The sequence below is a fragment of the Ammospiza nelsoni genome, chromosome 5 (genome assembly GCF_027579445.1).
Source record: "Ammospiza nelsoni isolate bAmmNel1 chromosome 5, bAmmNel1.pri, whole genome shotgun sequence".
NCBI classification, from domain to species: Eukaryota; Metazoa; Chordata; class Aves; order Passeriformes; family Passerellidae; genus Ammospiza; species Ammospiza nelsoni.
The window spans coordinates 25553870-25577476 of record NC_080637.1 but is presented as its reverse complement, the minus strand read 5'-3'; the positions used below and the strand labels follow the sequence as shown (position 1 = coordinate 25577476).

Below are 23607 nucleotides of genomic sequence, written 5' to 3'. Positions count from 1 at the left end.
CTTTTACTTTATAAATGTTTCCAGCATTTAATTTCCAAGGTTTTCCTTGTTTGCAGCTGTTTTATCCTGCTGTTATATGGAATTAGATTAATCAGTCAGATTTACTGGCACACTAACAACGAAGTCCAGTGTTAGAGCCCCTGTAATGACTTCATTATGTATGATTTCTCATTTGCACTTGTGAACTCAGTTTACCAGGCAACATTAATAAACTAAAACACTGCCCCCGTTTTCCACAGTAAGATGTTTTACATTCACCTTGCTTTGCCCTTTCACTCTTTTTTTCAAGCTCCCTTTTTGAGCCTCCAGAGATTTCCTCCAGATTAGCCTTTTCCCTGTCTCCTTTGGAGCATCCCTTCTCCTCATTAATGAAAATGTTCAGAATATCCTGGGTAAATGGTTAATCTTACGGGAAGCCTCAACTAAAGAATTTATTGTTTTTGAAGAGAGTTTGAGAATCAAAAGATTACTGTGTACTGACATATAAACAATGAAGGGCTGCATAAGAAGGAAGCAGTTGTGTTACCTTTCTGTGGTAATTGTTAATACACTTGCATAACTGTTACTGGAAGATTGTTCGGTTGGAGAAGGGTCAGGGGAGAACCACAAATATCTCAGGAATGACTGGAGTAGTTGAAAATGTGCCATGTTGTGGAAAACCTCCTGGAATTCAATCTGCTTGGTGTTAACAAAGGGAATAAAGAGGGACTTTGCCTAGTCCCTAAGAAGCATGCCACAACAAACAGAAATTTGTTAAGACAGTTCTTCAACTATAGCAAGACAAAGGGAGAACTAAATATAATGTCAGGAAGTTCAGTTAGACTAGGAATAGGGTGTACTTTTTTAACAGAGTATTTGAGAACAGGAAAAACTGCCAAATCCTTGGTGGCTTTATGTGTGTTAAATTGGCTTTAGTCATCATAAGGTGGCAACTGCTATCCATATCCTTGAATTTTAGGACCTGATTAGAGTCTTTCCATAGTGGTTCCCCCAGCTGGGAAGACACATATTTTTCAGCACAGTTATTCTTCTGGAAAATGTTGATACCTGTTCCCTTCTCTTCACAGGCACATACATATTTTTTATATTATTTCTGACTGTAGGAGTTCTGCTTTACGAAAGAGCTTTAGAATAAGTCCATCTGCTATCTTTTTTGCCAGTGCATTTAAAATATCTGCAAACACCTTCTGCTTATTTTCATTGTATGGTCTGGTGGCCCATAATGAAGTGGTTCTGCTTCTGTTATCACTCACTCTTGGCAAGTGAGGAGGAGTGAATGTTAAACATGCAGCAGGGTAACCTGTGGCTATAGGAATGAAGCCATAGCAGTTTTTGCTGCTCTGTGTAACCACAATGCTCTTCTTTGTTCTCTGGAAGAGGTATGGGATTTTTTTCCCTCTTGGAGAAAAAAAGGCTATAAAGATGGATTTTAGACTACTTAGGCAGGATTTTTGCAGAGGCCACTAGGTTATCTTCAATGTGTGTTGCTATGCAGGGAAGGGAATGTTTAGGAGGGAATAAAATGCCAGTCTTGAACACTATTTGCTTGTGAGGATTTAATCTCCTTTCCATTTCTCCAGCAGAAGCTTAGCTATGTGATATTTAAGAAAACAAAAAACATCTACCATAGATTCAAATTGTCATGAATAATTGATTAATAATAATCCAATTCTGAAGATTAAATACCTAAAATATGCCCATGTTTTACAGATAGAAAGGTCATTGCTATCCATCATTTTCAAGCTTCAATTGTCTCTTTCTCCTCCATGGAATACCCTCCTGATAAGAGTGGTTCTTCAGAGAAAGGGATGCTTCTTTCAGCTCTGTGGTGATCAATTTTACGTGGTCTTCTGGCCACTATTTTATTTACTATATGCTTCTGAAGTAAAAACCTAAATATTTTTCTTTTTGTTTTCTGTATTCTATGTTGACATTTTCACTTTACATGATTATTTATTTAATTTTAAGCTGTGGACATTCCTTTCCTTTGTCTGGCTAAGTGAGTGATTGCTATAGTTTGTTATGCTGTTTGTGTTTGAGTCTGTTGGTTTGGTTTTTTTTTTTCCAACAAGAAGTAGCTAATCTGCTGTTAGAAGTCTGTTTTGTTTGATATTAATCCAGATATCATTTCTTGGCTGTTCTATGATGCACAGTCATCTTACAATTACTGTGATTTCAAATGATCCTGTTTATTCTGTCTATAAAATAGTGCAAAGTGCTTGAGTTAACTTAAATGGTTCTTCTCAAAGCTAGAAAGTATGACAAATACAGTCTTCTTCCAGCATAACAGTGTGTGACTACAGAAATTGTGCAGAATAGATTAATGGAAATTATTCAAAATATATTACTGGGTTTGAAAGGTGTATTCTATTAGTTAAAGAAGTGATTTATGTACAGTGTTCCAAATAGACCCAGGTATAAAAAATCTGTTAACCTATGAATGAACAAAGTTTAATCAGTTCAATATTTATACAGCAGCACAGTATTTGATATTTAGAACCTTCTTTAAAAAAAGGTTAATCTATGACAAATCTGGATAGTAGATGTAAAGAGGTCCTCCCTGAGAACTCCTCTCCTAGAGATTTTCTAATCCTCTCCCTGGCACAGAACTAGCCTGTGTTGCTTCTGTTTCTCCCCTGACCTGGCAGTTCTTTCACTACAGCTGCTCCAAAAGTCTTTGAAAACCTTCTCAGGCCTGTTGAGGGGCCTGGTGAGTTTTACAATCAAAGCCTTTCCCTGTGATCTTCACTTTACCCTCTCCTGGGTGGAGAGGGATTTTCACAGGTGGCTGTACTGTTATAGTTACACTCTTCAGAGTCTGACTGGGTCTTTGGTGTTAGCCTGGAAAAATGGAGGCTCAGGGGAGACCTTATCACTCTCTACACCTGCCTGAAAGGAGGTTGTGGCCAGGTGGGAGTTGGTCTCTTCTCCCAGGACAAGCAAACACAGTCTCAAGCTGCACCAGGGGAGGGTTAGGTTGGTCATCAGGAAGAATTTCTTCACAGTAAGGAAGATCAGATGTTGGAATGGACTGCCCAGGGAGGTAGTGAAGTTACCATCCCTGTGCATATTTAAGGAAAGACTGGACATGGCACTTAGTGCCATGATCTTGTTGCCATTGTGGTGTTCTGTCATAAGTTGGACTCAATGATCTCAGAAGTCCTTTCCAACCTAACTAATCCCGTGCGTTTCTGTGCTTACAGAATGACATGAGTGTTGCTGTAGTAGTCCCTTGTACTACACCAAGCTGCTGCCAGGTGTATTTGTTTTCTGTATATCCCCTTCAACTCTACATTGCCTGCTGAAAGGCAATGCAGCTAATGATGGTCTGAGATAGATGAGGAATTTGTATACTTTGTTGTCACTCCGTGTCAAGAAATAAACTTCTTGCTGTTGTGGATCCATTTACAGAACAGTAGTCAAACTTAAACTGTTCCAGATGACCATAAGATAGGTGTATGTATTCTGCATATCACTAATAGCTAGAATTACTTTGAGCCTTTTAGTTTCTGTTTTATTTTACTTGTGACTCTCAAAATGTTATCTGAATTTATGGTCTGAGGCTGAGGAAGTTTGGATGGCAATAATCACCAGTAACAGACAAAGGTGAAATTCTTTGAGTAGCGTGTGCTTGCTGTGTTTGGGCCTGAAGTAAATTGTATCTTTATTTCAGAATATTTTCCTGTGTTGTATTGGTACTGTCTCAGAATTAATCATGCTGTTATGCCTATATGGGAAAGAATAGTTATCTTCTTTTTCTGATTATTTCCTCTTATAAGGAAAAAAGTAGAATATGCTTGGTTCTTAAAGAGGAGGAATAAGAAAACTCTTGACTGCATTCTATGTGAAATATTATACTACCAAGCCAATGAGTCAGTGTGGTTTTACTCTTCTGTTTTCAGTACTAACAGTATTTACTTAGCCATATTTAGCAAAGAAAACACTAAATTACAAAGTGTAAGGAAGTGTCATTATCTAAGACATACTTTGAGGAACCTATCTGCTGGCAAAAATGTCATGAATTTAAACCATGGCAAAGTTCTTTTTTTCTTGTTTTAGATTTAATTTTGTATTTGCTGTCATTGGTGTGAAAAGCATGGTGTAGGTTTATAAAGCTCAAAGGCAGTATATTGTATATTGTGTTTACATCATAATAATGAAATAAATTCTTCAAAATTGAAGGGTCACAATAGTTTTAAATATTTTTTATTTTTTTATTTACTGATAAAAAAGTGAAAGAGGCGGAGAGGGACTCATGGTGACAGGATAAGCCTCAGCTAAGTAATCACAGTTAAACATTTTCTTCTTTATACAGCTACATGGAGGAAAGGGAGATCTGAATACTGCTTACTTCTTATGCATTCTGATAATATGAGACCTGTAGTGCAAAAGAACCCGCAAATACCTTTCTTTGAAGGTATTTTTATAAAAGACAAGGAGAAACAGGAGCCTATGACCTATTGGTGTCTTGTTGTGGTGTGGCTTTCTATTTTCCCTTAAAAATTTTTTCATAATCCAAACCCAAGGAACCTTTTGACAAACATTAAAATGTCAAACAGCTGTTCTCATTCCAGCTATTTCTAATACCAATTTTTAAAAATCATTTTACTGGCAAAGTAGGCTTCCACATATATTGAGACTTGATTTAAGAGAATGGTTGATTATTTGATACCTGAGCCTTAACTCTTTTTGAATAAACTGGAGTGTTCTGGTGTGTGAGAAAGGTTTTTGTGTGGATACTGCTCTTGAAGTTTGTGATTATAAAATGCAAACTCATACATTCTACCAGAAGAACTTTTCAAATTCTGAGTTTTGAATCATCGGACCCATGATTTTTAGAGGCTTAAATTTTACTTGTAAACTTTCTTCCCTCAAATTCAATGCAGTATCTCAATTATCATGTTTTCTCTTTGGACTATAAATATTATGACACTTGTTTGGAGAAAATTTAGCAATGCTAATGTTAATTACAGCAGAATTTCAGCTAAGAGACTTTTTCCTGTTGTGAAGGTTCCTCACATTTAAGTGAGTTTTATTGATTTATAACTCAAACTTAAGGTTGTATAATGTTTGCATAAAATGTCAAGAAGTTTACTTTTGAGACAAGTCAAGTAGAGCAAAGAGTTAGACAAACCTATTAAAAAATGGCCTATGAGTCACATTTGACCTTCAGGGCAAGTTTTTGCTACTGAGAGACAGCATAAGCTATTGCCATTCTTTGGCAGATCAGGGGCAAGCCTGTCTTCAGGTACAGGTAACTTGGAAGTACATCTTCAAAAATAAAACCTCTTAGCCAGTTAGAAGGCATCTACCTTTCCCAGTCTCCTTTCTTTAGTAGGACAGGTGCATATTTTGACTGTATTCCATAAATTGCAAGTTGAAATAAAATTCACATTTTGACAGAAAAGCAATGAAGGATTATTGTGCTGACCAGAACTGGCTGTAAAAGCAGTGTCAAACCAGAATGGAGCATCCTTTAGGACTGTACAATTCAGGAATACAGGAGATCAGTGAACAGTACTCTTTTTGCTTGAATCTCAAAATGAAAGAAAATAAGTTTTGGTGAGATGATTTAGGATTAACCTGCCTGGAAAAACTTTTCTGAGGGATCAACCTCAGTTTTTCACAGAGGTGATGCAGAAAAATATTTAGATGGTGAGGCAGGATACAGAGTAACCTTGGATAGCGTACATGTAGTTTTCTTATAGGTGACTTTATCAAATTACACAATCTCATTTAGTATTTTGCAGCTCACTTTGTAAGTATGACTTTGTGAAGTATTTCCCTACTTCAATATATATATATATTCTTTTTACTGTGTGATGACTTTTTAGTGATGAGTCACTGTCATATTTTAAAATCAGTATTGGTAAATATTTGTATCCAGCAGTAGATAGAAGATTGGGTGGGACTGTACATAGTTAATCATGCTATGAAGTAACTGACAGAGTACATTAAGGCAGCTGGAGCAGCTGTAAGGTCTCCGTGCTCCCTGAGAGTCTTCTGCACAGCCCTTCTGAAGCTGTCCTGTGCTGGATCAAATCCTGGAAATTTGCAACTAGTGTGAGTTTTGTATTTACAACAAATAAGACAGTGTTTAACTTTGGAAATATGGAAAGGAAAAAAACAACTCAGAACACTTTCTAAAGGAGGAATTCTGGTAAAAGGTATCTGGTTTTTATCCACTCCTCTTCTTGTTCCACTCCTTTGACTGTTACTTGATATACTTGATATACTTCTTGGTCCACTTGATTTTCTGATTCCCATTTGTAGCATGGTGTTATGTCTGAGGAATCTTTTTCTTACAGTTTAGTTGACAGACTCCATTTTAAGTAAATCACTATTTGGTTTTGACTGTTTGTGTTATTATAGAACATCTGCTACTCTAGCATTTTCAGAAGAACAGAGAGATCCCATTTGCTGGGCTATGCTCCCTCCTTGAACAAGAGAAAATAACTTGGCAAAAGCTTTTGTTTTTTATTAAATCAGCATCCACACCAGGAATTCTGCTGTGATAGCTGGAATAGGAGAAGAAGTTCAGGTCTCATTATTTATATTTTGTTGAATTTTTTTGGAGCAGGTCCTTATGTAAAAGGAGAGAAGACTTGCTTGAAAGCACAGGGAAGGTTTCCATAGAAAATATATTTTACTTTCAAAACTTGGGGACAGAAGTGCATTTCATGATGGCTATAATGGAATGGCACTTCAAACTATTGATTTTTAAAAAAACTCCTTAGAATTTTGGGTAATTTTGGAAGAAAGTAAAGGGTGCGTATCAGTGATATGGTGGAATCAAAGTTGGAGGAATGCTGAAGGTTTGTTCCCATTTTTAATAAATTATTCTGTATCCTCTTTCCCTTATTTGCCTTTATAAAGTAAAAGAATAAAGAAAGGACTGGCCCATCCCTCTAATAATTCTGATGCCAAGCCATTTTTCTCTTTTCTGTTTGCATAATTTTCTCTAGTACCCCTTTTTCCTATTTTTGTTTGTTTGTCTATTTGGTTGCTTGAACAGTCCTTTGTTTCACCACTTCTTTCTCAAATACAATGGCAAACCTGTAAGCAATGACAGTGAGGTTGTGCTTATAGGTTGACTGAAAGTATTTTAAAGTGCTTCAGTACAAAAGCCTGTTTCAGCTTCTATGTGTTAACAGCAACATTTAAGCTGGTTTTTAAGCAGCAATGACCTTTTTTGTATTAGCATGAGTAATCTGACTATTGGAGAGCTAACAGTGAATTTTGTCAAGATACTGTGCAATTCATGCAAAGCCCCCAGCTGTTAAACTTTACAACACACTACGAAACTCAGCTTCTAGAGCCATCTGATAATATGAGATTTAATTTTTCATAAAATAAAAAAAAAATTAACCTGGTCTTAGTTTGTAGTTACTGACAAAAGCAGAAAGTTAAAGACTGAAAACTGGGGAAGCCAATAAAAAGCATGTATTAAAAAAATAAAACATTGGTAATTTTTGAGTAGGTTGGCTTCTCTCTTTGTACTGCACTGTAGAGAAACAGGGAATTTTGGCTGAATCGTCATAATGCTAATTAAATAAAAGGTAGTAGGGAAATATTCCATAATGATTTGTTAGTTCTAGCAGCCTCAGAAAATGTTATGGCACAGTAAAATGTAGCCAGTTATACTCAAGGACATGAAAGAAAAGGGTGCTGGAATGAATTCCAAATGGCAGATAGAATGGCAGATTGCCTGGACTCTCCAGAAGAGTGGCTATGGTGGTGTTAAGAACAGTGTAGTTCTGCCCCCGTAGCAGTTGTTGGAGTGGTTCCCTAAGTGTTTTTGTTTGGGGCCAAGAAGTGCAAGTGAGGCTGCAGTGTTTGCCAGGCAGGGAAAAGCTGCACAGCACAGGGGCAGTTTGGCTCACCTCTCACCAGCCTGAGCAGGTGCTGCTGCTGCTGCTGGGAATGCTTTTGTGGCTGAAGCCTTGTGTCAGCAGCAAGGGAAGGTGGGTTGTGTTTGATGTGGTTGCTGTGCTGTGCGTTGGATCTTTGTGGGTAAGACAAGCTTGCTGTCTCAGCTGTGACTTTTTCAAAGCTCTTAAACTGTAAAGGACAAAAAAAAGTAGCTAAATTCTAATGCTTTCACTTAAAATGATGTTTCTTTTCTGGAAATCCTTCAGTTTACTGTAAAAACTTGTAATAAAATATTTTTAAAATGCATAAATGGACATTTTTCAGTATTGCAAATAATACTGACCCAGCATGGATTTCATTTCTGTATCTGCACTCCATTAAAAAAAAGTAATTGTGATTAGTGCAGAAGGATTTTTTTTTCTGTGAATAAAGAGATGTACGTCTTCTAAGACAAAACAAAAGGTTTTAAAACCAAATAAAACAACTGTGTTGCAAAAAGCACCGATTCCAAGCATGGAGCTAATTCAAATTTAAATGCTACTTAAAAATGTTTTAAACCCAACGATGAACTAAATAAACTTCAGTGGGTCAAATTGCATAGTTTTGTAAGTTGAAAGAACTGTTTTTAATAGAGAATGAAAATAATTCCATAGGTACTGTTGAATGCTTTTAAACATGCTGGAATGAGAATAATCCCTGTCTGCATGTTAGAGATAAAAACTAGTATTTTGCTGTTAATATCGTTTGGGCGCAACAATTTCATAGGGAATTATATCTTGTTTCATGAACAGAGTGGAGAATCAGAATTTTAGCTCAGTGGTGGAATGAAAGAAAAATGTTTTACAGGTAATTACATCCCATTAAAACAATTTTTCAATTTTTTCAACTAATCTGATGCTGTCCTATTGAGGTAATGCATTTGTTTCTCTGAATTTTTGCACTTGTTGCTGTTGGTCACTGATGTGGCACTGTATTTTTCTAACAGGACAGATTTGTAACTGTGTGGCTGAGATATCAGAGCTTTCTTATGTATTGTTTGAGCAGCTTATGTTTTGCTTCCTTTCAGGAAACCAAGTGCATCATTTTTACAGGAAGTTTGGTTTACAGCAGGCACGGTCAGCAGTCTGACTTTTGCTCTGCTCTAAGGGATGGACCCGTGAGCAGCTGGCAAAATCTCATTTGTTTTTTGTTTTTATTGCTATACTGAATTCATGCAATCGAGGTCATTATGAAAACTTGGCCAGGATTTGTGGGTTTTTCCAGCCAAGTCAGAAAGAGGTCTTGCTAGATCATTTTGGTAGAAAGTGATAAATAAGCAGTTAAGTAAAAAATATTTGCCTTTTTTCCTTAGTATTGGTGACGATGATTGATATTCAGTGCATTCAGTGTTGACTTTGACACACGAAGCTCTCAGTGGGAAAAGGTTTATGTTCAGAAAGACTCTGTTGCCTTTTCCCTTGGCATATGAAACAACTGTTTTTGAGTCAAAGTTAAACTGCCTGTCGGGTGGGGTGGGGTGGGGAAGGGAAAAGACAGCTCTTATACAGAGATTCAGCCTTTTAGTCCATGGTTGCTTGTAGATTTGAATCTAGGGAAGAAAAAAAGAGAATATAGGTTTTTCAAGGACTCTAAAAAGAGCACTTTTCAAAGTATATACTCAAGAATCTTACATGTAGAGCTTTCACAAAAATATTTTGGGTTAGATGGTGCCTTGTGACTTCAAGGTACACCAAAGAGTTAGTTCAAAGGTGGAAAAAGAACTCTCATTTCTGGGTCATCCTGATGCCAAGCTGGTGCATTAGTGGCATACAGCCGCCCTTGAGACAGCCTTGGTGACAGGAGCTGTGCCTGGACTTTGTGTGTGATTCAAAATCCTTTGTTGACCTGGGGTCCCTGGAGTGCTTTGGGATGGGGAAGCCCCACTCATCCAGACCATGGACTTAGAAACCTGGTGATTTGGTGAGGGGTATCCTGTACCCATCTGATGGACCCTGCTTGCCATAAGGGAATTCTTGCAGCTGAAGAACATCCATAAATGAGACTAAAGCTCCTCAGTGTGTTGTCTGTGCAGATAGATGCTGCTTCTCTTTCTCCTCACACTTTGCTTTTTCAGGATCAGGAAACAGACGGACGTTTGCTGCTGTCTCAACCATTTTTCCACATCTTTTTTCTCCTACTGGCAATCACTCTGTTAACTATGAAGTCTGCTGTTATGAAAAGATGGGTCATGAAGAGTTATTGTTGTGGACCTCAAGTCCTCACCCTGCTTTCTGACACAGAATTTCCATTTTCCATTGTGCTGCTAGTGCTGAGTGTGGCTGATTTTTGGCCTGGGCTCCAGGATCCTCTCTGACCTTGAGCAGAAGGGAGCTATTGCTTCAGCACCTGATCTCTGTATAAGTATGAAATGTTCATCTTTGTTATATTTCACTGCTTATCAACTAATGAGTTATCATTTAATTCTTTTCTTACTTGCAAAATCTGTAGCAAATGCTTCAGATTCGCTGGGATTTTACTTGTGGATTTTTTTTGTTTCTTCTTCCATACTCTTTTCTGCTCTCACAGAAGTAAAGTGGCTCAGCTCACTATGTATTATTTCTCTTTGTCTCCTTCCCTTCCAGAGTTCTCTTCTTCTGGGTAGTTCCTATAGGCTCTTTTTTCTTTTGATTATTTTGCTCTACTATTGTTTTAATAATGTAAAATTCCAAGTTTTGGCTGTCATTTGGCATTATTGTCCATTTTCGTCCCTTGTTACATTTTTCTTGCAGCTGTGATATTTTTCTTTCTTTCTTTCTTTCTTTGGTTTTCTGGTACTTTGTATCAGCCAATGCCAAACTTAGCATCAGCTATGTATTGCAAGAAAGAATAGCATAGCGAAAATAAATGGAGCAATGGAATCAAAAACTCAGTTATCAATTTATATATTACTATATTTGTACTCATGTTCTGTGTTTTCCTGCCATCTTTTCATATAATCCTCTCTGTTGCTGTTACTATGTTTTCACTCCTTTTTGATTTCTGCAATTAGTTTTGTTAATAGTAGCAGTGGGTACTAAAATTACAGAGATTACAAAAGATGGTGCACTGAGAGCAAGTGATCACACCTGAGGTGGAACACTTTCTAGAATCTTCTGAAATTCTGTCACTTACGTGAGCTGAGGATTAGAAATCAAAGGAGCAGTGAACATTAAGGGAATTGCTCATTCCAAGCATTTCATTTTGGGTTCTTTTTAAAACCAAGTACAGCCAGTTTATATGCATTTTTTTGTATGAGTTTAGCTGACCACTGCAATCTTGACATGTGCACACTTGATATATACGGTCAGTCGAAAATAAACCTGACCTCAGAATATCTTTGTACTCAGAGGTGAATGCTGTATGGGCTTGTCTGAGAAGCTGCTGCCTCACCATCCCACATTTTTTCCTGTGGTAAAACAGAGTCTAGTTTGTCAGTGGTTGCAGGGGTTTTGAGGAAGGGAGCAGGAGGTGCTGGAGGCAAGAGGACCTGTTTGTGCACTTGCTCAGGTTATGGCTGTTAATGACACTGAGGTTATCTCTCCTGACTGGTGCATCCTGCTGTGCCGCTTATGAGGCAAAACCCAGCAAGCCATATCCTGTTGTTTGTAGCTTCTCTTTGATGTTTTTTACTTTATTTGGGAGCAAGTAACACAATGGTGAGGGGCATCAAAACTATTTCAAATATTTGAGACTTAATGTGTCAAATTCCATGGGACATCAGTGTGTCTTTATGCAGTGGTACTATTGTTATGTTGTAGCAGATACAAATAGCATAACTGCTGTAATGGCATGCCACCAGCTTGGATTACCTTTAGTGGTTGATAAACTTTCTTTTAAAGTTAGAGCTCCAGAAACAAAGCATTCTGTTCCTCAGTGAGATGGATTGTATTGCACTCCTAGTGCCCTTTGTCATTTCAGGGCCCATCTTCACATTTAGGAAATTGCTGATTATTTGTGTTGAAGAAATAGATCTATTTTATTACATTAAGAATTAGCAAAAAGCTAATTCTCCGATTCTTAGTGCACTGATTATTCACTTCTGAGATCCAGTGTTTTACAAGCCACTGTGTTTTATGAAGGAAAATGTAACAACAACCAATCAAACAAAAAAAAAAACCCCAAGTAGATGAAGATGCCTCTTAATAAATTACCTCTGTGGAAAACACAGGATGAAATAACTAAAGATCTCACCTTAAATAAGAAAAAAATCTTAAATTATAAAAAACCCCCAAACTAACCCACAAACTAGCTGCAACAGCAAACAACCGAACAAGAAACTAGCTGCAGTAGTAACTAATGAATCTATTAAACTCCATAAATATGCCCTAGGAGTGTTGGATTGGTGACCAGGAGTAAACCTGCTATTCCACATGTCTGTGCAACTGTTACCACTGCAGTACATATTTGTAACGCTATGAAACACAAGAGCAAATACAGTACAATTCTTTTCCAGTCCTAGCAGAATGCTTGAGAAGAAAAATGGATACAGAAATGTTGCAAGTGGAAAGTTTGTGGTAAAATTTCCCACTCTTGAATGAAACATTATGTAGGGATTTATTCCCCAGGTGTATGGGTGTCTGTTACCTATAATGCCCTGCTTTGTGTTTGGCTCTTGGTATTTTGTGGTGAGTTCCTGTTGTTTGTTCTCAAGAAACAACAAACTATGCTACAGTAAGAACTGTATTCAACTTTATGTAGGTGTAGTTTAACAATCAGTGCAGTATATGAATTCTCTTTATTTCTAATTATATTGCGATCTACCAAAAATTTCCAGATCATCTGCAAAGTTTATCATAGATGACAATATTTCCAGTCTCAGAAAAAACATTGCTAATGATGGCAAGATGTGTTTGATAAAGAAGAATAATTTACTGACAATCTAATGGTAATTAGAAGCCAAAGGGTATTTTGATTCTGAGATAATTGTTACAAGATAGGTAACTAAAAATGTTAGGGGTTTTACTCAGTTTAGCAAATATTTAAAATTTGCTGTTGCAGTCATTAAAGAAAATCAGTGGGCATTTGTTCATTTTGCAGAATCACATCAGGAAGGATGTAGGATTTGTAAATAGAGAAAGTCACCCCATATTGCCAGTTGGACTGCTTTTCAACTTTGTAAACCTTGGCTACGAGCCCTTTTCATGCTTCCCTGTGCTAACCGCATCTCTCTGGGAATGTCAAAGACATCTTTATACAATTCCTGCAACCCTTCAAACAGTGTGTAAAGTCCTGCCAGAGGAAGGCACTGCAGGTGTCTTTGCACAGATATAAGAGTACTTTGGGCACTGTCTTGTGCACTTGTGTTGCTTCTCAACCCATAGACACACATGCACACGTTTGCCATTCTTGTCCACCTTTCACCAAGTGAAAGCTGACAGGATAAAATGTCTTTTCCCTTTGTCCCCTGCCAGCCTTGTTTCTGTTATATCAGGTGTTCCCTGGATGTGCTCTCAGATGTATTCTAACAAAGTGCTCTCAGTGTGGGTCCTGTAAAACTCGTACCAGCAATTTTACTACAGTATTTTCATTACAAAGGACATCCTGTTTCATAATAATATATTGTATTCATTTTGAAGATGTCCTCACGTCTTACAAGAAGGAATTCTAAAAAGGTGGTTGATGCTGTTAGTTGATACTTTGTTTTCCTTGTAAAGTCAGCATGGTATAAAAAATTCAGTGTAAAAAAATGATTTTAAAAGATAGATGGTGCCTTGATGGTACCTTGTTATTTAGTTAATGTATGCCTTCTGTGATATGGTAGCTGCAGTATATGCTATTTATGTCCCAGAAAATATTCAAAAATAATTGCTGACAAAAGCCACTTCACAGGTTGACTCAGAGGTACGTCTTGTAATCTGAATGTTAATATTCTGGATAGCTAGACAGAGAAAGCTATTGATGTAGTTTGAAGATCATATTAGAGACTAGTCGGGATTTAGTTAGAAAGTGGGGATGGAGAAGGATTGAGATACTTGAGTTCTCCCAGTTTCAGTAACATTTTATGCTTATTGAGCCTATAACACATACAATATATAATTTTCTTGAAAAGTTAAGATTTTTTTGCTAGTCTCTGGGAAATGTTGCCTTTTATATCTAAAGAATTTATGTTTTCTCCACTTTCTCCAGAAGTAATTTAGAATCACCTTAATTTTACTCTAGAATTCAGGCAGCCCCTGGTTTTACTGTGCAATTCTTGACTGTCATCTGCTTTATTTTCCCCCTTATGCTTAAATCAGTGATGCAAAGAAGCACTGATAAAAACCAGAGGCCTGATTCTTACCTCCCTTACATATGGTCTGTTCCATGTGATCCATGCAGAGGGAGTAGGAGCAGTGTCCACTGAGATCAAACAGTTCCTCCAGCTCAAGTTAATTGTAGATCTTGACTTTCAGTGTTAGTGGAACCAATCAGGACCTCTGTATTTCCAAAAAAACTCATCTTCCTATTGTAGTTGCAACCTTTTGGGGAAGAGAGAAAGGTTAAGAATACAGTGAAACAATATGATGTATTTTCTCAATGTTTGAAAATACAATTACAGTTTTACAACCAGGAGCTGTGCATTTTATTCTTCCCACATCCACCTGCAAAAATACTGTTACTGTGGCCTGATTTGTCATCATAAACTGTTGTGTCATACATAAGGAAAAAAATTGTTCTTCCCTCTCTGGGTGTGTAGTCAGATAACTCAGGCTGTAAACTGGAAAGTTTTTTTTCCATCACTTTCATTGGCCAGACTAGCAAAACTCCACAGATGTCTGTGTCAGCTGCTTTGGAATGGCTTTTGATGTGATTAGGCTACTAATTAACTGTCTCAGTTCTTCTCTCCCGCCTGATGTTTTGTTTTGATTCACTTTGACTCAGAGGAGTCTGCATTCAGTGTATGTTTGTTTTTGTGTTTTGTATAAAATCCCTAATGATAGCTTAGACTGTCTTCTTTTGGTCCTCTTTCGGTTGAGAGTTTCCCTCTGTTGACATACATTTTCCTCTTAAATGCATGCATCAGAATTTTTCTTTTAAGAACAGCTGGGACTTTGTAAGGTGTAAATCAGTGTGCAGTCAAGGTGTGCATATCTTTGTGAATATTCATTTAAAGTGTGCTAAGAGTTTTACAGTCTGAAGGAGAATGTGCATAGTTACTTCAAAACCATCAAATACCATAATAAATGTTTACTACTTGAATTCACCAGATAATAACCTTACAATTAAATTATTGTGCAAAGTCAGTTAAATAACAGCAGAAGTCACTGTATTAAGGCCCACTTTGCAAGGAAGCCAACGAAAAGAAGGTGTGAAACACGCTAATAGATTATATGCTATAGCAATATAGGGCCTTTTTATTGCTTTTCCAAGGCAGCAGATTCATGTGCAGTTATTACTACCTGTATTATCTGCTAGTTTTCTATCAAAAAAGATTCAGTCTATTGAATCATTAATCTAATATTTATCATTCTTATTGAAAATCCACTAGTGTTAGCACTGTATAAAATATTGACTTAAATCTACTGGTTTTGCTAAAGATTAAAAACATATTAACCTGAAAAGCATGGTATTTCTTAGGACATTTTGAAACTACTCATTGTAGATGTTTGAAATGACAATTTTTCTGTGTTGTCTGAGGAATGATTTTTTTCTTAAATCTTTAACATATAGTAAGTGACCAGTACCGTCCTGATTTGATGATGCTGAATGTTCATCCAACACACATTTGAAATTTTGATGTGTGTTGCATTAGTTAGTGAATATCAAGAATAACATTTTTGCTCATACATAGAGTGTAAAATGGGATCTTTTGTAGCAGCACATGGCCTGTTTAGAATGATATAACAGGCGCTGAATGTTCACATATCAAACAAAATGCCATCTTTCTGTAGAAAAGAGGTGTCAAAAAGTTTCTTTGTACCTTTAACGCATGTGATTATGTAGTACAAAATGCAGAGTTTGTAAAATTTCTTGAATATACAGGCAAAAAATGAATAATTCAAAACAACTCATAAGTTCTACATTCTATTGTATCTTTTATAACGCAGGCAGAAGATAGCATTGTGTTCCCAGTAGAGCTGAATTTGCACAAGTTACACCTCGGAAAATGCCAGATGGTCTATGGTCTACTTTTGAGAGCTGTCACATATGTAAAGATTTGAAAAAAGAAAGACAGCTGAATGAGAGCAGTGGATCATTAAAGAGAGAGTGAGAGTCCCTGGGTATCACTGTGTTTTAAGAAGCATTGTGTCGTTCTCCATATTACACCTTTTTTTTTTTTTTTTTTTTTTAAGATGTACACAACCTTTAAAAAATAAGGTAAAAATATTTCTGTTCTAAACTGAGTAGTTGTGGTTTAATCTTGGAACTGTCAATTGCTTTTGTTCTTTATGCTAGAATGCGGTCATGTGGTTCCTAATTGGTTTCAAGTGTGTTTTAACCATAAGATTCAAGTCTCCCTAGTGCAAAATTATCAATAAAGTTAAAATAAATTTAAATTGAGATAACTAATCCATTTGGGGTTTTATTCCATTTTGATTTGACCTGCGTATCACACGTGAATACTGTAAAGCCAGTCAGCTAAAAAGTTGTATGTTAATGCTAAAAGATGCAAGTAAGGGTACTTTGGGAACAATATTACTTAATAAAAAATTAAAATAATAAAAAACCATAGAAAAGTCCCTAAACCATTAGTAAAAATAATAATCAAATAAAAAACCTGTAACTGTTCTGATTTCCAAGTCTTTCCATTTATCCACAGTTTGACAGAAACACACCTAATTTTAAAGAATGAATTTTGGATATTTTGTCAAGTTCCCATATTGTAGCAAAGCCCCCAAAATATATAAACAATTTGTAAGCTGCCACCACCAATTTAAGTGGCTTAGATAAAGGTCATAGATGTCAGTTTTATAAACTGACATTCAGACATAGAGAATTTTTAGAAAAGTCTATTGCTTGTGTTTATTGAGGAAGGTTAACTGCTCTCCAGCAATTCTAGTTCATTGGTACAACTGCACTACTCCACAGCAGGGAATCATAAGCAATGCAGGGTAAGGACACATTACATGAAATGTGAAAAACACTGTTCCTTAATTACAAAATTTGCATTTAAGTTGGATAATGAAGATAAAACTATGGGGTGCTGTAGATGTAAACACTGAATTTTAGAGAGTAAATTTTCATTTCTGGTATTGGCAAAGATTTATGACTATTTTGCACATATATGGAAAGAGAATCTACACAAAGGGTTCCTGGTAGTATACTTTTAATATTTATTCAAATAGGAGAAAATTCCACAAAAATTTGGTTTGGGATGTTTATGAGAGTTTGGAAATGTTAACCAAATATATAGTGATGCATTAAATTTTAGCTTTCATATTTTTCAGATTCTGTACTGCATTAGTGTATAACTGTGAACCTCATATAAAGTGTCAGCAAGTTCTCTTCACAGTCTAGTCAGACAAAACAATCCTTTTCCAGCCTGAGAACCAAAGACGCCATTGCAGCTTCAGGTCCAAAAAGTGTAAACAACAGGGAATTGAGGAGCAATCTGGGAGGATGGAACTGCATAATGTGAAGCTGTAATTGGACAATTAAGCCCAATATGTAAATGGAGCAAAACCTCTAAAAGTGTGAAAAACTGTGACCCAGGGTCTATCTTGGGTGTAGTCTCAGCCAGGCTCTGGTACTGCCCAAAGTGTATCCTTTGAAGGCCTTTTAATAAACACCTACTTTACTCCTTTAACACTGTCTAGTCTCTGTTCTAGGTAGCCTCTCAAGGCATCCGTAGCCCAAATTGAATTCCAAAGGGAAGAAAGTGCCTTTCTTATGCTTCTGTTCATAGATTTTACAAACACTAATACAAAATTGAAGAAGCAGTTTCAGAGTTGTCAATAAAAAAGCCTTTGGGTACCAGTTACTTCTTCAGGTCTCAGATAGTGTGCTCCTGTTTTGTTGGCTTGGAGGTTTCTGAGCAGTTACTACTGGTAATGGAAAGGGATGATCTTTGATCTTTATTCCCTGTAAAATCTTCGGGGAGTCTAAAACATGAATGTTTCCCCCAGCCCTCTCTTTCTTTCCTGCAACAGAAAATTATCACTTTGGTCAAGTAGGTTCAAGAAGGGTTACTCTGACCTAGATAAATGTGGGCAGTCAGGGCTATCTTCTGAAAACGTTAGTGGCATTGACTAAAATATCAAGTGGCAAGAAAAGCATGAACCAGTTCATATTTAAACTATTATGAAAAAGAATCCTCTGTTACCTGTGAGCGTGACCAGAACATAAAGTTTAAGATTTGTGTGAAGTTTAATCTGGAAAAGTTGATGATTGTGGAGAAAGCAATATGAGAGCAGTGTTAGTGTTCTGGATAAAAGGAAAGCATTGGGGGTTTGTTAGGCAAATTTAGAAATGAGTCCTTTTAGAGACCATCTTGGTCTGTTTGTCCCAGTAGTATTTATTGGAAAATTAGTTAACTTGTACCTGAAGTGATTGGTGGAGTAGTTTCTTTAAGAACAAGCTACCTATAATTATCTATATATATTTTTACCTTGATACTGTGAAATCATCAGAAAATGGATATGAATCATCTGAAAAGAGAATGAACTGAAGCACTGTTTTTCCTTACTGCTGGCACTAATTCTTCGTCCCTTGGGTATCTAATAGAATCTGGACTTCTTCTTTGACATAACATTTTTAAATAGGTGAAGATTGGACTGTCTGGAAACCTCTTTATTTCCAAGCATGATGCAGTGTTTTGATTAGGAGAGATGATTGGGCTGATACTTTTTGATTGTGAAATCTTGTTGTGTTACTGTGTTTACAGTTTAATTAGTTTTCCCCCATGAAACCTGTATGATTTTTTCTAAATAAGAATTGTTACATTGAAACCATTTTTCTTTATTACTAAGCTTTACATTAAAAAGTTATGCATATTTTCTTTAGTTACAGACTAAAGAATACATAGGAAATCCCTTTCCATGTTACAAATATTCTCCTTTTTGATACATTAGCTCAACACAAAATGGCTGAGTTTCATACTTACTCATTAGGATAAGTTTATAGCGTGTACTCTTGGAGACTTAGCCAGGTCACTGCAGATTCTTGCCTTGGCAGGGTTTTTCTTTTTATTCCTTTGACCATTTAAATGTTTTCACTAAATTCCAAACTGGCCCATTACAGCCATTTCTTAACTTGTGATTCTGAGTTGAAAAATGCAGAGGCGGGGAGGACTCTGGCTTGCCACAGCTCTGTGGTGTTTGAACGCATGTTCTTTCTGGTTACCTCTTCCACAGAACCAGATCTTGGTTGGTTTTGTACCTCTCTGTAATCCATGAGCTCTATGATTTAAGCTCAAACTTGTTAGTTACCTGGATATTCCTGTTCTTCTATAATATGCTGGGTGGCTGAGTGTTAGGGGACCCCTACCATGTCACTCAGGTTGTTTTCTGAATGCTGGCAGCCTGCATCTTAGCCCATTACTGGGGTCTGTATCTTTACTCTTACACTTTTTCTCTCATTTGGGTGTATTTCACACGCTATTAATTTGATTACATCAATACAAATTTATATCAGTTTTGCTACATTCCTTCCCAATCTTGACTTTTTCCCTTTCTTCAAGTTACTTGCATTATTCTCTGTGTGTAGTTCATAGAGCTTTGCAAGCCTTTCCTTGGATTGTCAAATGGATAATCAAGGTCTCATGAAGATGTGACATGCTTTTTGAATAACTAATAATTATTTTTAATCTAGAGATATTTTTTGCTTTATTGTCTTGATGGGGAATGTTAACTTGTCAGTCTGTTTTTAGATCAATAACAGCAATGAAAGTTGCATTTCCAGTCTAGCCTAAAGTGGTCAGTTATCAATTTGCAATTTAAATGAACCCTTTCTTTCTTGTTCTTTAAGCACAACCTCAACGTTTGCCTCAGCCAAATGCTTCAGCACTGGAAAGGAGTGAGGAAGAAAGTGGCAAAATCCAAAATGGCCATGTGGGTCTGAGTAATGGAAGTGGAATTCACAACGGGGTCAAGCATATGCCTGCAGACAACAGAAAGCTTTCGTCTCCTGTTTCAGAAAAAATGCACAGAAAAATTCAGTCCACCTTGTCTGTCAACAGCAACAGCAGTAAGAAGAGTAAAATAAGCTCTGTGTTTTCTCAAAAGCCAGGTACCTCACCAGAAGGTAAGCTGATATTCTTACTAAAAAAACCAAACTGAATAAAGACCAACCAAACCTCAGTAAAAATTATACAATCAACTGAAAATAATTGAAGAGTGTGACTCATGCTCCAGAAGCAAACAGAACTTATTGAGATAAAAGACATGCTTCTTTCCCAAAGGAAAATATTAAGTATTTGAAGGAAAGGGAAGGAATGGGAGAGTTCTTGCTTTTGACATTTGGTCAACATGATCTGATAATGTTTTAGTCTCTGTACTTAGTATCCTGAACTGATAGAAATTCTTGTCAACATTGTCACACGTACATCAGAAAAAAACCCATTAAAGTACTACTAATTCAAGTCATAGTAAATATTTAAATCCAGTAATGGCAGGCTCTGCGAGGGTAGACTTTGCTTTTGAAATGTTCTGTTAGCTGATATCCTGACTAGCTGTGAGGTCTAAACACTAGATAATAAAACAGTGACCTGTGCTTCAGTGTTCAGTATGCCTTATGCTATATTTGGGATGTAGATAATGCACACAAAAAAGCTTCATACTCCTGAATAACTTAAATAAGCAAAAGTAAATAATTTCTCTCATGTTTTAGCTGTGTCTCTATGCTCTCACTTCTTGAATTTACACTTAAGGTTCCAGAGTTCCTGAGCTTCTCAATCCACTGCCTTCCCATTAGTACTAATATACTCAATGGACTTTGCGACTGCCCTTAACAAGAGCTAGAAATTTTTTTGGTTTGAGGCAGGCACAGATGTGACTGGTTAAGAAAAAACAACTCTAGAGGGAGGGGACAGACACAGATCCATAGAGAAATAGGAGATGGTACTGTTCAGTGAAGTGGGGAAGATTCTCAGCCTAGATGAAAGGATGAGGCATCAGAAGGACCACACGTAGTGCCCTGAATGAAGCCTGACATCAGTGGAGTGACTCCTTTTGGCTTCAACTACTTTAGTCAAACTTAGTGGATCTGTGTAGTAATATCAACAACAGCTTCAGTCAGACCCTTCCATGGGCTGGTCCCCCTAGCTATTGTTTATTTTCATGTCTGTTTTCAAGAATCTATTGTTACTTTTCTGTTGCACTTTTAGTCCTCTAACATTTCTTTCCAAAATCACAACTTCATACTTCCTCTGTATCCTTCTCTGTTACGTGAAATATCCTTTTATCATTCTCCTTAGTGCACTTTGAAAAGACTGTATCTTAAGAATCCTAGATAGATACACTCTGTCATTCATCTGTTCATGTGACTGAAACAAAGTGCAGGCCTCTGAATTTAAGAAATCCAATCTCCAAAGAAAAAAAAGCCAAACTGTTGTTTCAGAGGCAGTGCCTATCCTGTTCATTCCCCTATACAAATAATTATGGCAAACATTTCCTTTATTCTTCTAAAATTATCCTGTAACAAATACAGTTGTTGGGGTTTTTTTCTGTTTAATAACTGAATATCATTATGTCAAATTAAAAAGTGTTTGAGGAGAAAATTATTAATGTCTTAGATTTAACTTTAAATTCTAATGTCTGATTTTAATATCCAACACAATTGAGTTAGTTGCCATCACACAATATTTTTATATGCAGTAGAAATTTTGTTATCCTTAAAGGCATATCTGATTAAAATACAGATCATTAAATAGTGTTGTCACATTGTATAACTTGCATTCTTTCAAAGCAGAGAAATACAGGATAGTCCTTATTGTCACATGCAATTTCACAAGTCACCTAAGAGCTAAAGTTAAATAAAGTCAACACTGTACATCTGGCATTGTAATGTCCTTTTGAATGTAAGAACTTGGATATATGCTCTGAGTAGCTTGTCCCATTCTGCAAATGTCTGCAGCTCTAAATTTTCTGTTACTCAGTCTGACCAAAGCCCGGGTTTTATCGTGCAGTGATTAATGTCTGGTGTATTGGAATATGCCCATAAGGGAATATTTGTTTTTAAAAGGGATTTTCTGGTTTTGAAATTTATTTTGCTTTACAGTTCTCTGGCAGGTGTGTTTTATATTTGTGTAAACACATCTGCATGCACACATATACAAGCTTTCTGACAGCTTCTTCAGTTTTGCAGTAAGGTACCCTATGGGGCTACATGACAGAACGATAAATTGTAAGTAGTATTCTTATCAAGCTGTTACCTCTCAGGAAGTATTAATATATACTTCATTTGTTCTATCATCCCAATTTTTTAGAAGATGCACAATCAGAAAGTCTGGCAACAGTCAATTGAAATATTTAGATTAACACAAAGAAGAGTTGACTATTTAAAGGAAAAATGATTTATTGATAGCTTAAAAATAATTGTGTTATTACTACATGTCATGTTAACCCCTTATGACTACTTCATTACAAAAACCTGATATAATTAGCCCAGTTACTTGTTTAAAGGACTGTAATTGCATTTAAATCAGGAATATATGCATATATATATGGATATGCTTGATAAATAAATCTAATCATACCAAGACAGAAGATTATATTATTAATTTCAGTGACTGAGGATTACATGGACATTCTTTCAAAATGGTATACACAGTTTAATTTGAACCCAACTTCTGCAGCTTCTTTGTATAATTTTTGGGCAAAGAGGCATTTTTCTGAGCAGTTGCCTCTTCTGATTCACTGAATTTCTCTAGAGGCTATTGACACAGCTTCCAGGAAGATAGAAAAGATACAAAGCTATTGAAAACTATTTGTGACATTGCTGAACTACTTGGCCTTGCTTTAATTTGTACCATGTTAACCTCACACGCCACTGGTTACTGCTGAAGAGTTGCTGGGTTTGAATTTACTTGAAGGTGTGTGTTTGTATTCAGGCACATATAGTGTATAGTGCACTAATATAACTTCTAGGTAGTTTTTTAAATGGTCTTATGGAGAAAGAGACAAACTATATTTCTTTTGTACTGTGAGTAATAAATCACCTAAATTAACTCACCTGCTTAGTGCTATTCCTTATGTAGTACCTTGGATTTTATTCTTTAATTGCTAGCCTTGTTTGGTTTTTTAAACCCGAAAATACACACCCTGTATTTTTACTTCATCTGCCTTGTCTTCCTCCTTGAGTGTTATGATCTGTTGTCAGTCAGGAGACTAATGAAATTAAATGAAGGAAGGTGGCCAGAGAAAAGGAATAGATAATGTCCTCAGAAGGAAGAGAAGCAAAAATTTTGTCTGTCAAGCTGAGTTTAAACTATAGGAAAGACAAAATATTTTTCATTTTTATCCTTCTCAAAAGCTGCATTCTTCTTGATTCTTCTTAAAAGACAAGAAGTGAATATTTCCGGAGCACCATACTTGGTTGTAATGCAAAGTTTGCCCTGATCTAGTACTTTATTCTAGAATATTGTATCTGTTGACAGAACAGAAAGCCTGGAAGGGCTTCAAGCAGGATAAAATCAAGAAACCTGATGGGCTTGCCCCCCATCCTGCACAGGAGCATATTTGGGCTCGTGCTCATTAGAAATGTAGCATGCTGCTTCACTGCAGGTTTCAGTATATATACCAGAAAGCTAAATGAAGTTCAGTATTACTTTACCCTGGCTAGCACATCTGCCTGTGAAGG

General features: G+C 36.5%; 1 protein-coding gene across 3 annotated transcripts in view; it reads left to right on the top strand.

Moving 5' to 3' along the window:
* MDFIC (MyoD family inhibitor domain containing) overlaps window positions 1–23607 on the top strand; it is a 52519-nt gene that overhangs the window by 15959 nt on the left and 12953 nt on the right. For all 3 annotated transcript variants that reach the window (XM_059473206.1, XM_059473208.1, XM_059473209.1), the window contains exon 4: window positions 19777–20052. In XM_059473206.1, coding sequence (XP_059329189.1) covers window positions 19777–20052 — 276 coding nt within the window. The remainder of the gene's footprint in view (window positions 1–19776; window positions 20053–23607) is intronic.